The 12,617-nt window shown below is 50.5% G+C and overlaps 1 protein-coding gene across 2 annotated transcripts; it reads right to left on the reverse strand.

The window, feature by feature from the left end:
- Window positions 1–832: 832 nt before the first annotated feature.
- Window positions 833–12,187, reverse strand: wars2 (tryptophanyl tRNA synthetase 2, mitochondrial). 2 transcript variants are annotated; one of them, XM_003962240.3, is made up of 6 exons: window positions 12,044–12,187; window positions 4,492–4,752; window positions 3,321–3,401; window positions 3,045–3,127; window positions 2,822–2,940; window positions 833–1,614 (listed from the first exon to the last, which is right to left on the reverse strand). In XM_003962240.3, exons 1-6 carry the CDS (start codon window positions 12,146–12,148, stop codon window positions 1,166–1,168), a joined length of 1,098 nt encoding a protein of 365 aa, XP_003962289.2. In that variant the 5' UTR covers window positions 12,149–12,187; the 3' UTR covers window positions 833–1,165. The 2 variants fall into 2 exon arrangements, with proteins under 2 accessions (XP_003962289.2, XP_029700802.1); XM_029844942.1 differs by lacking the exons at window positions 4,492–4,752; window positions 12,044–12,187 and adding an exon at window positions 3,503–3,989.
- Window positions 12,188–12,617: the final 430 nt, after the last annotated feature.

A 12,617-nucleotide genomic window follows, 5' to 3' on the forward strand; every position in this document is an offset into this window, starting at 1 on the left:
GACAGGAGCCCCCCCCCCCGGTTGTTTCAGTACAGCCCACGCGGGAGCGATGGGCTCAGAATCCGGCGTGGACTGCGGGAGCTGCGGAGTTTAAGATTGAGGACGAGCACGAGAGATCGACGCGCTTCCCGGGTCATCTAAACAGAACCGGACGGTCAACGATGTTACCCGAGACCGAGGAACTAAACTACAGGCGACTGGTCTGAGGAGAAGGAATTATGTGCGTTTCCATTTGGATTAGGTCTCATCCCGCACTTTAAATAATGGGCCTCGTTAACAAACACGCGCGCGCCAGGCGCTGTAAACTATAATTACTCAATCGAGGCATTCAAATCCGAACATATCAGATTAGAAGTAAAGGACGGAATTCGAACAAATTGTATATATTTTTTTAATTTTCATTATAATTTTAAAAATAAAATTACGGTGTTTTTGTGTTTTAAACCACTCAGAAACATTTGGGGATGTATGTAGGAGTGAATACAAGAGAAATGAAGGCAAGTAATTTGAGAATGTTAAAGTTAAAACTCGTCGGTAAATTACGCAAAACTAAAATCAAACGAACGCGAGAAAACTTCCGGTTCTGTTCTGAGGTCTCAATCCAACAACAGTTTGATCTCCTCGAACTGATTCCATTCACCGCAATACGATCCTGTGCGTGAGAAGCGTCAACAGCTCGCTGCGGGAGACCGACCGCTGCGCCCGCGCGTGGCTCTCTTAATTCAATAACCCAGTGTTCTCGTGCAGGTAGGAACCAGCGCGCGCTCTGAATCCAGGAGGCGGGAACAGTTCTAAACAGGTTAACGGAGAAAAAAGTGTGATGAAGAGAAGATATATTTAAAATATATTTAAATGACTGAACAAACAGGAGGAAATAAACAAATGACGTCAACTGCTCAGCAAACAGCAACTTCCGGTTATGTGGCCACAGAGAAAGTCTTCCACGTGGCTGTGTGAGATCTGGCAGCACCTAAGGGTGGAACACAGACGCAGAACCAGTGTCGTCTGATTTCATGCAGGTTGCCATGGCGATGGAATGGCACAACACTTTTATTTGCAGCGCGTCATACATTAAAAACCTTCGTGACTTCACGTATAAATAGCAGAGCGATGCATGATGGGTACAGTCCTCCGTGTCTACTAAACCAGTCAGTGGGGCGACGGTTCAGCTCAGTCCAACTCGCTGTCGGACCTCCCTGAGGACCGGCGCCGCCAGCTCACGGGCCCTGCGAGTCCCGAGGGCCAACACTCCTTCCAAGTGAGCCGGATCCATCCTTAACCTCTGGATCTCCTCTCTGATGGGCGTCAGCCTTTGGATAACGGCGTCACTAACGAGCGTCTTATAAGTGCCCGTGTCCAACCCTCTGGCCTGAGACACCGCCTCGTCCACGCTGATCCTCGCAACGGCGGCATGGATGGTCACGAGGTTGGACACGCCCGGTCGCGCCTCGGGGTCAAAGGTGACCTCCGAGGTAAAGTCGGTGACGGCACGGCGGACCTTGAGGGCGATGTCGTCCGGGGAGTCCGTGATGCTGATCGTCGCCATGGCGTGCGGATCGGACTTGGACATTTTGGACGAAGGGTCACGGAGCGATTTCACCTTTCGCGTTGCGCCTGTGGAGGTCAGAGAAGAGGAAGGATTTCACCACGGTCGCGGGCGCCATCGGACAGAATTAAACCTGACAGACGGGAATGAGGGAAAAACGAGCACCGAAGTTCCAAAATTCTGGATAAAAAACTAGTTTTTTTTAAACTCTGTATGTATATATGTGTGTGTGTGTGTGTGTGTGTGTGTGTGTGTGTGTGTGTTGGACTTGGACTGTAAAAACATCCCAGTGTGAAGCAGACGTGCCTCAGTGTGAGCTGATGAGCAGACAGTCGGAGTTGAGATTTCCCATCCTTTCCTATTTATCAAACCGACACTTTCACAATGTGGCGAGCTTTCTCTTTATTTTTTTCCTTTTTTTTTTTTGCTTCCACATGTGTGGATGTGTCACATGTTTATCACCCCTGAGACGGATCTGTGTGAAATTAAAACAAAAAAAAAAAAAGTATTGGTTTAGAATCAAAGGGAAGGCGGCGACTCGTTACTCTGCTTTTGCCAAAGACAGGAAAGAAAGAAGGATGGGATCCATCAGTGGGAGTCAAGCAGCGCAAAAGCCCCTGCTGAGACACACACACACGCTGTACTTCTATCTCTGTGAGGACTCTCGTCGACATTATACGTTCCCTCGGCCCCTAACCTGACCCCAAGCACCACATCGACACGCCTCATCCTAATCTGACCCCTTCTGAATTTTGAAGCTCAGTTTGAACCCTCTGGAAGTTGTGAGGACCAGAAAAAATGTCCTCGCTTCCCAAAAAATGTCCTCACTTTGCAAATGAAATGCATATTGTGGAGCTCTCTGTGTAGCATGTAGAAGAAAGCACGGGCACGTGCGCACGCACGCGCGCACGCCCTCTTTAATGAGAACTGCCTGCCCACACGACTCCATCTTGGGCCTATTTGATGTTGCTGATGACGATACTGGGGATGAAAGTGGGATTTATGAACCTGTCACACGTGTGTAAAAACCCATTTCTGGACGCAGAACGTGACCAATCACTCTGTCGTCGATGGATTTTGTAAAAAAAATAATAAAATAAAATAAATTTCCTCGTCTTACAGTTGCTGGCAAAACAATACAGGAATGAATGTGGGAGGCTGGAACGACAGCAAAGAGGTAGAAGAAGAAGAGCTAAGTGTGTGTGTGTGTGTGTGTGTGTGTGTGTGTGTGTGTGTGTGTGTGTGTGTGTGTGTGTGTGTGTGTGTGTGTCTTACTCAGCAGCGCTCTGGGTTCTGGGAACAGCTCTCCGTACCGGCCGTTGAAGATGCGAGCGAGGTCCTGGGCCAGCTCTAAATGCTGGACCTGATCCTCACCGACAGGAACGTGAGTGGATCTGTGAGGAGGTTTGAAGTCCGTTAACCACGGAGGTGGAAACACGGCCGGTCCGGAGGAACCAAGGCGGCTCACCATTCGCCTCTGTACGCGCGGGGCGCTCACCTGTAGAGCAGAATATCGGCGGCCTGCAGGACCGGGTACGTGTAGAGGCCAACGCTGCCCTCGTTTTTCTGTTTGCTCTTCATCTTTAACGAGAAACGAAACATCCACGTGATTTGTTTCCGAGCATTCGCTCGGTTTTCTGACAAAAGGTGAAAGGTCGCGCCCACTCCGACCGCTCGCGGGTTGGCCCGAAAATTACTAAGAAGGGTTAAGATCAAAGGGCTGTGATGAAACCTGGACCGGAGGAGAACGTGGAGGGAATGGTTAAAGCCTGACCTTCCACTGGGGCAGGTGGCGGAGGCGGGGCATGCTGGTCAGACAGCCCAGGATCCAGGACAGTTCGGCGTGCTCGGACACCTGCGGGGGTCACAGACCGGGGTTAAAATCCGGACACAGACACCACTGCCTGCTGCATGTTTGGAGCTTTGCCCCCTTTCTCAGGGGTGAAAACTACATACACTCAAAATCCAACCGGCGAGAACGTCTTCGTGAGACAGCTGCAACTCCTCAGCGCCCCCCGGTGGCGGAGTCCCGAACTGACATTTCACATCCGCCACCATTATGTGGCGTTGAGATAAAGCAGAACAGTCCGCCCGCTCTCTTTGACAAATTCCGGCCGCTAACGACGCTGCTCTCCCCTCTCGCTCTCGTGGCTTGAAGAGCATTCTGGGATGAGTGACGTTAATACCAGACAGCAGGGACATAAACCAGGATTTAGCCTTAAAGCCCAGCAACATGAATGGGGCCGGTTTTAATTACACACTGCAGACAGACGGACAGGAGACAGATGTTGATGACAGGCCCGACGGTGGAGAGATACGCTGGGAAATGCAATATATTAAAAACCCCAACGTTGAGCTGAGGAGATAACAGAAGCAGGGATATGCTAATGTTACAGCTAACGCGGGGGTTTGAGCTAACATTTGTACCTCTGGACGCGTCTGGAAAAACTGAATTCCAAGGATCGGCTCGCTCAACCTGTTCGTTTCTGATGCGTCTGACTTCAGTCGAGGTTTTTTTTTTTCTTTAGGAACTCGTGTTTTCGCTGGTGGAGCAGGCGTCTATCTGCCAAGTTGTGAGGCGAAAAGATAAACAGAAATAAGAAATAAGGCTCTGTGTGTGTGTGTGTGTGTGTGTGTGTGTGTGTGTGTGTGTGTGTGTGTGTGTGCTGCACAGAAATGTCTCTCTCACCGGCCGTATGTGCGGCGAGTGGAGATAAGAATCAAAGCAATTGGATCTTTCATCAGTCCAGTCAGCACACGAGAAACAGCCGTAAAATAAACAGCCAGACACGGTCGGCTGTTTACACACCTCGTATATAAACTGCAGATTAACGGCATCGGCGGACTCGGCGCCTAAATAAGTGCGAACAAATGCGGCAGGCGAGAGAGCGTCACCTCTAACACGGGGTCCTAAATGTGGGGGTTGTGAGGAGCAGCGGTCCCACCTGAGACTGCTGGAAGAGGACGGACCTCTCCGGGTCGACACCACAGGCCAGCAGGCTGGCAGCCATGTCCAGTATGCTGCTCCTCAGCTGAGGCGGCTCCTGAGGCTGCGTGATGGAGTGCAGGTCTACGATGCTGTACACCACAGAGGGGTACTGGTTCTGCAGGGTGACCCAGGTCTCCAGGGCGCCCAGGTAGTTGCCGAGGTGGGGCACCCCGGTGGGCTGGATCCCGGAGAACACGCGTCCACCTCCGGGAGGCTCCTGTGACGGAATAAACATTTCTAAATGCAACAATAATAAAATAAATACATCATATTTGAAGTAATTCTGATCCGTTTGAGGGAACCGGCTGGCGAGACCGTCAGAACCTGCAGACACTGGGAGTGTTGGTGTTGAATCCTGACGGGTTCGGGGCCGGCGGGGGTCATGCTTGTTTTAGAGAAACACTAACTGGATGGCTAGAACCTCTGTTCTCCTCCAAACACAACCAGCCCAGAGACGGCCTCGGCCCGCCAGCCAAAAATAATCAGAACCCGGCCAACTAAACCCGAGGTCTCTGGTAACACTGAAGGTCACTGAAGAACGCGGATCTGCAGGAATATTAATGCCCCGGACACCCGGGGGTCGAGCCCTGCGACCGCTGGGTCAGCATTTCTGGGCCAATGTTGGATTTTCCTGCAGTTCTGCGCCAGGACGCTATTCAGGCGCCGGCCCGTTTGCACGGCGACGCCCTGCAACACCGCAACCAGAGCTGATCCACGGTAGGTTTGAGCTCCGACGGACCAGAACTCGCCGTTTACCCTGAGCTGACCGGAAGGCCGAGCACAGGGCGAGCGGCCCGTTCCCGGCAGAGGCCCGGTTTAATGACTTGGTCGGGGTTTTCAACACGGAGGTGGCGAGGGACGGCGTCTAGGCGCTACGGCGAGGGCCCGGTGACGCCCGGGTCGGCGCCGCCAGGCACCGTTAGACATAAGGAGGCGGGGAGCAGGTAGCAAGGGTTTGTTGGTTCCAATCCCTACAGGCTTGAGCCTGAAGCCGAGCGCCGATCTATCGTAACCGGTGGTTACGGAACCACATTCCTCCGTATTCTTTGGTTATCTTGTACAGCTGGATCAGCCACGGCTCCCTCTGGCTGCAGGACAGACCCGCGGACAGGGCCGCCCAGATCAGATAACACCAGCGCGGCCGACAGCTTCCCCCGTTCTTTCTCCCCAACAGCGATCGGGTTACGACTGCTCTCAGACCAGCGGGGTCCCCGAAGTTTTCCATCTGGCCTGGGGAAGCCGGCTGCTGCCGGGCCAAGAGAGAAGCAGGAAGGAACTGGGTCTTTATGTCATTACCGACGGGGGTAATTGCGCCTGAGTGCCATTGATGCTGAGAGCCTCTTTAGAGGTGTCAGGATTGATTTGGGGGCCGACGGGGGCCCCGAGCCTGGCTCATGTGTGTTCTCACCTCGAGCTGACACGCCAAATGCATGTTTCCCCTCTGCCTCGTCCCCCGGGGAAAGCCATTAGCCACGCAGACATGCTAATAATGTTATTTGAGCCAATCAAGTGTCAAATGAGAGTCATGGCTAACTAGCCACCGGCGCTAACACGCTCAATGCTACTTCGCGGCGCACCTGCGTGTTAGCTATTAAGGAACAAGTGTCTTTAGATAGGAGCCTCTGTAATGGCTGTGAGAGTAACATTATCTCCACCAAGCTTCTTTGGATAATGGTCGTTTGTAAGAGAACGATTAGCTTTTCTTCACTTTCTCCAGGTTTTGATGGCTGAAAAGTGCAGATGTTGTTGCAGATGATGATCAGCTGCTACGGCAACGATGCTAGCCAGCTGCTGTAGCCGCACAAAAGTGCAGCAAAGTAACTTTACAGCCGAGTCTAAAAAAAGGAACTATTTTAATCAAAATGGTGAGAAACGTTAGTCTGGAGCAGCCTAGTAAACAGTCAACAATCAGCTGCATTCAAGCTACCAGAGAGAAGCTAACAGAATGATGCTAACTGGTGCTACGATTCAGGAACAAAGCGAGACAGAACACACAGTCATACGCTAAATTCATTCATTTACCGTGTGTGTGTGTGTGTGTGTGTGTGTGTGTGTGAGTGAGTGAGTGAGTGAGTGAGTGAGTGAGTGAGTGAGAGAGAGAGAGAGAGAGAGAGAGAGAGAGAGAGAGAGAGGCAGACAGACATTGACAGCTACTGTTGGAACATTACATACAGCACTATTCCATGTTTTCACACCTTCACTACCTTTCCGGGAATGTTTTCGGATATTTCTGAGTGCACGTGTGTGGTATTGTCCACAGGGACACGGGTCATAGAGAAATGCAGACACGTGTCCACAAGTCTCTGCCGTCGTCAGCGGCAGTTGGAGCGTGAAGGCGTCCGTCTGCAGCAGGTCGCCAGCGGCGGAAAGTGGAACATTCGAGAATTTACAGTCTCTAACGTTAACTGGAGGAATGAAATGGAGACGACATTCCACTCAAAACAATCTGGACTAATGACAATCGATCAATGATTATAATCCAGAAGATTAATAAAATCAACCGGAGCGACCCCGACCACAGACAAGGGGGTTCCCATAGCAACCAGAGGCAGAGAAACCGACTTGAACTCAAACTTTAGATTTCACTAATAATCCTCACACTTACAGAAGGATCTTGGGGGATTTATAATTCCGGGGCGCGGCTGTTGCCCCTGGAGGGGTCACAAAGGTGCCGCTGCACCCGTGTCACAGGTCATAAACGAGGGCCGAACCTTCGGGACGTTCAGCCGGAGGCACCATGATTTTCTTCCATTTTTATTAACAACGCAGCGGTGGCCATCAGAGGTCTGCTCCGTTGGTGCGGGGGTCCTGTAAAAGTGCCTCCCAGATGTGCCGTTATTCCTGGCAGCACGTTGGGGATGAGGCTCTTCCCCCCCCCCCCCCCCCCTGATATTCTGCCTCCCACTTCTCTTCTCAGACCTGTTCTGGATCCATCCAGTAAATCAAAGCTGGGGAACCCTGAAGTGGCGCACTGACATCTCTCTCACCGCGGCGCTGATGAGCATCGGCCCGGGCCAATTTCAACACATCTGCGTGAGCGCCACCGCCCCCCGCCCCTGCCCCCCCCCCCCCCCCCCCCCCCCCCCCGCCCCGCTGCGAACCACCATCGGCTCTTTGTGGACCGAGGAAGAGCTCCAGATCGAACCCCGCTCCCCCCGAGATGTGCCTCCACGAGGAGGTGGATTCCCCTCGGGGCATCAATCACACAGGGTCCAGTGTTCAGTGTTTCTCCTCTGTTCTGGTCGCCTCGTGAATCCCATTACACCCCCCCCCCCCCCCCCAGAGTGGAGCGTCTTCAGACAGAGCGGGATCAGAAAACAGAACCACAGGTGACAAACTGGAGAAAGGCAGTGGTGGGTAACCGCTTAGAAACCGCACAGCTGTGTAAAACAGCGAAGGAGGGGTTTTTCCTTCCACGTGAGCGAAGGTGGGGGGGGGGCAAAAGCAGCGTTTGATTAAATCTGCGGCTGACATGTGGGACAGGTGAGATTGATGAGGTTCCTCCGAGCTTCACACTGTGCAGAGAGCAGGGGTACAGGAACAGAACGCTGCAGTGTGGCGGAGCAGGGCTCGGGGCCCGCTCGCGCCGTGGGGTCCCTCGGCTGATTAATGGCGCTGGAGGCCCTTCAAAAACAGCACTCCCTGCAGACGGGGGCCCAGCGGCGCTCCAAAAATAACCAGCCCCCCAGCCTCCCGTCCTAACAGGCTGCAGCTTCTGAAGGAAGCTGACTTCAATGCTGCCTGGGGGGAGATAACCAAGACAAGCCCTGGCGGCTCGAGACAGGAAGCTGTAATCTGCCTCATTAGAAACTAAACGTTTTATGGGCTTTTTTTGTAGTTTATGAGAACTGACAAATACTGACAGGCGATACCGTATCAACTGCAGTATCGCCTTACCTGCTAATGTGATTATACGCATAAAGGGCACGAATGAGCAGAACCATCAACCCATCAGCGACGGCGGCTCGGAGCGCCGGGCCGCCTGTGCCGGTTTATTTTGGCCCGTTGCACGACTGCTTCAGCAGAGGAGGAAGGCGGTGTGTTCTGAGTGACGGCTTGAAGGGGTTCTGGACAGTCCTGACAGGAAGAGTCAGATCGCCAGGACGCGCCGCAGCAGGGAAATCTACAAAGGTCTTTTGCTTCACGCTTCCACGGGCAGGCAGCAGTTCCTCTCTCATCCTGGGGCCCAGAAATCTCGCCCCAAATAAATGAGGAGCTCAGCTTCAACCCATTCCTCAGTTCTAAATAATCCTGAAATCATCACTCATCTCACGGCTACCGTGGGCCTCTAATAATAACAAGCTGCAAATCATAAGCTTTTATTAATCTTCCAAGGGTTTAAAACCACTATCAGTACGAAACGGACGGGCCTGCGAGCAGTTAGCAATGCCTGCGCGGTCACATGGAAAGCAGCTGTGTGCAGCTGGAAACGCCAAGACTAGCTAAATTCATAGGTAACTTTCCCCCCCCCCCCGTTAGATAAACACGCTCATGCCAGAGCTACTTCTTTCCATTCCTTCAAAACGGCTTCAAACGGTTCCGTTCGCCCACTTCCTTCATCTGTGTTTACAATAGAAAATACGTCCCCCCGGCTGGACAAAAGATGAATGACGGGAGAAATAATCAGACATGAGAAACACATAAAAGTCAAAATCTGCAAATAACAGCTGGCACACACGTCGTAAATACGTCAAAGTTTAATTAGGCTCACAGACCGCAGGACCTGCAGCAGCTCCCCGGCTCGGACGCCGGCGGGACACCAGATACTCCTGTGCTGGAATTAAAAATAAAACTCCACAAAAGGCGCCAAATCAGACGCGACCTGCCGGTGGGAAAAGGAGCGAGGCGCCGCTCAGCGACATCACAACAGAAAAGGAAGATGCCAAAACACCCCCCCCCCCCTCCCCCGCGTGATGCCGGGGCCGCTCTCACGCCTTCAGCCGACACCAAAGGTCGGTGAGTTTGGGGCGTAAGGGACAGAGAAGCAAACCAGAGGTCACTTCCTCTTCCTGAAGCGACGGGGCGACGTAGGGGGGGTCATGAAGGGCTCACGCTGAGGTGAGTTCAGGGAAATCGTACAGACAGAATTCAAAAGAAAACAGAAACATTTTAAAACCCCCCAGAAATCCACAAGTTGTGTATTTAATTGCTGCTTTTTTGTGGAACAGCACCAGAATTACACAGAAACAGCATCAAACTCCCCTTTAGTTTGATTATTGGATGACGTCCCCAGCTCGGTCCACTCAGCTGATCAAACATCCCGCGTATGGCGACCTCATCGTCTCACGCGTGATCGCACCCACGCCAGTTTTAACGCCGCCCCGGCAGCATCTCGGCCTCTGACCTCCATCGCACCTCGTCTCCGTTTCACTCCTTCACCTTTTTCAACACTTTTCCCAGTGCAGGAGGTGGGGGGGGGGGGGGGGGGAAGCGTCTCTGCCTGACGCACATCACACCTCGGGGCTTTGTGAATGTGCCGGCGTTTGCACTCGGCCTCCCACATTTGGAGAAAATTAAAACATTATTACAGCGTTTCTGCTGTTATTGCTGCTAATGAAGTTCTGCTGAGATGCTTTGGAGCGCCCTGAAAACAAGGTCCCGTCCCCGTCGCTCACCTCCTCTCCTCTCCGCTCTAACAAAACACATCTGGGACAGCGGTGACCACGAACGCCACATTACAGTTCATACATCAAGCAGCTACGCCAGTTTTTTGGGCAGACGGTTGAGGTTTTTACGGCACTATAATGCACGAACAGCTAAATAATTAGCATCGCTGCTGTACTGAAACGTCCCCGCCAGACTAACGTGTGCTCGGGGACTTAACACCCCATTTATTTCTCCAAACCAGACGGAATACCAGGAAAGCGGAGTTGTCAGTTACAGTAGGTGCGTTCCTAAACGGTGTTAAACTCGTGGCGCTACTGAGGGTGTGGCGACGAGGAAAATGAGCTCAAACTGTAACGTCCAAAAGTGTGAGAAAGGTGTCAGATTAACACTGTTTCAGCGCTGCAGTGGCGTCCTGCCATTTTCACTTTTCACCATCCACAAATGTGCCTCCAGCTTCCTTCATTTCATCATAGCTCCATTTTTTTTCTTCTTCATCTGTTTCCCAGGATCCGTTTCCCCCGGGGATATTTGCATAGCTGCCTCTGCTTTCATCTGTTCTCTACACCTTCCCGTTTTAATTTAGAGCAACTGATACCAGAGGAGATAGTTTCTATTGATGTTTCGAACCTCCAAAAACTCTCCCCGCCCTAAAACTAAAAGCAGCTGTTCTAAATACCCAAACTTCCCCGGACAAATCCTCAGGTATTCACAAACACACATTAGAACCTGAACAGACTGTTAACATGGAAGCAGGCCGAGGCGGCGTCCTGCGTCTCAATCCAAGGGTGTTGACCACATCCACCTGCCCGCTGCTTTCATTAATCGCATGTTTTCATTCCTGTGTATGATTCACTTTAACCAGGATCAAAGCAACGCGTTGCAGCTCCAAAGAACATTGGAATCTTAAGGAAATTACAGGAATAGATCGTTTTAAACCCTTCATCACATGATATATCATTAACTTGTGTTTAATGAGATCAGTACATTAACAGAAGCCATAATAAACTCACATTAATTAGTTTAACAGGCAACAAAAGGCTGTGTGATCCCACAAAAGTAAATACACACACACGCACACACACACACACACACACACACACACACACACACACACACACACACACACACCCCAGATATTCTGTTCTTATATGAAAGGAAATAAACACAGTCAGCCATTTACACTGCTGTACCTAAGCCAATAATTGGACTCCAACTAGATATTCACTACATTGAAATAATAGAAACATCCATCTAAATGCACAAGTCGATCACAAAGTGTAAAATTCAATTTTCTTACATTTTGGATTAGATTCCTTACATGGAAATGATCCGTCTCTGTTCCACATTCTCATGGGGAGACAGGAGGGACCAAACAGTTTTTTATGTTTCCAGGCAAATATCTTTAAAACAACAGGAAGTTCAGATGTAACTTTTTGTGACTTCCATATTTCTGACCACCCACACACACACACACACACACACATTATCTATCTATTTATCTATCACAGAATACGTTCGTTCTGTGTCAGAAAAAACATTGTTACCGGGTGTTGAATATGGAACCCCAGATTATGACGTTTACATAAATCATGACGTAATCCAATTGTCTCAATTAAGGTCAAAATAAAGGTGTCGCGAGGACTCAGCGATGTGTTTGCGGAAGTGTTCAGACATTTGTCAAACCAAAAATTGCGACCAACTCAACTGTGCTAATGTCGCCCCATGGTTTTATATAGTAAATAGGAAAATACTGCAGGAAAATCAGCGCAAAGTTGAGCGAATTAATAACACGTGAAGCGAATCTCTTCATTCAGCACAACACAAACGAGCACCGCTTCCATTGGAGCAACACCAAGAACCAAAAGACAACAAGGTCCAGCAATGAGAGGAATTTTTCCTACCTTGTTTTCCGAACAGGCACCGGAGCAGAAGAATCTTTTGGGGGATCGAAACTTCTGAATGAATTTGAAAAGATATGTTCCGTTGGTCCGCACGGGCAGCGCCATCTTGGATTGTGACGTCAGACTACGGCGGCTTTGAAAGGACAAAATTAATTTATAAACACTACTAAACGAACATCGTTGAAAACGAAAGGTATAATAAAAGGGTCATTTATTAAAGTTGTTGTTCCTGAAATATTATCTTAATTATTTAATTTGTTCCGTATTATCCTGGCCTGTAGCACAAAATAAACAGCTTTAATCCACCGTCTCCTCAGCTGTTTGCCCTGCTCTGCCTGTGAAGGACGAATATATGTAAATACGCATTCTTTTGTGACCACATGTGCAGCAGGCTGCAGAAATGTGTCGGACTTAAGCAATTTTCTCATTGTCCATAAGTAACATTGTGTCTAGACCGGTGGTTTCCCTGGGAACAGCTGCGTAACTCGTTTATACTGTAGCTTCGCTCATTACAAAGCGCTGGTACACAGTGATTATAGCACAGAGTTGGGTTTCAGAAGGTTTGCAGGGCTGC

The sequence above is a fragment of the Takifugu rubripes genome, chromosome 1, assembly GCF_901000725.2.
Source record: "Takifugu rubripes chromosome 1, fTakRub1.2, whole genome shotgun sequence".
Taxonomy (NCBI): domain Eukaryota; kingdom Metazoa; phylum Chordata; class Actinopteri; order Tetraodontiformes; family Tetraodontidae; genus Takifugu; species Takifugu rubripes.

What these genes read in the sequence shown, in the direction of transcription:
- wars2 (XM_003962240.3), bottom strand. Translation starts at nt 12,148, where the DNA reads ATGGCGCTGCCCGTGCGGACCAACGGAACATATCTTTTCAAATTCATT. An exon ending in GTGCCTGTTCGGAAAACAAG is followed by an intron (nt 4,753 to 12,043) that starts GTAGGAAAAATT and finishes ATTCCGTCACAG; the next exon opens with GAGCCTCCCGGAGGTGGACG. An exon ending in GCCGATATTCTGCTCTACAG is followed by an intron (nt 2,941 to 3,044) that starts GTGAGCGCCCCG and finishes ACCTCCTCACAG; the next exon opens with ATCCACTCACGTTCCTGTCG.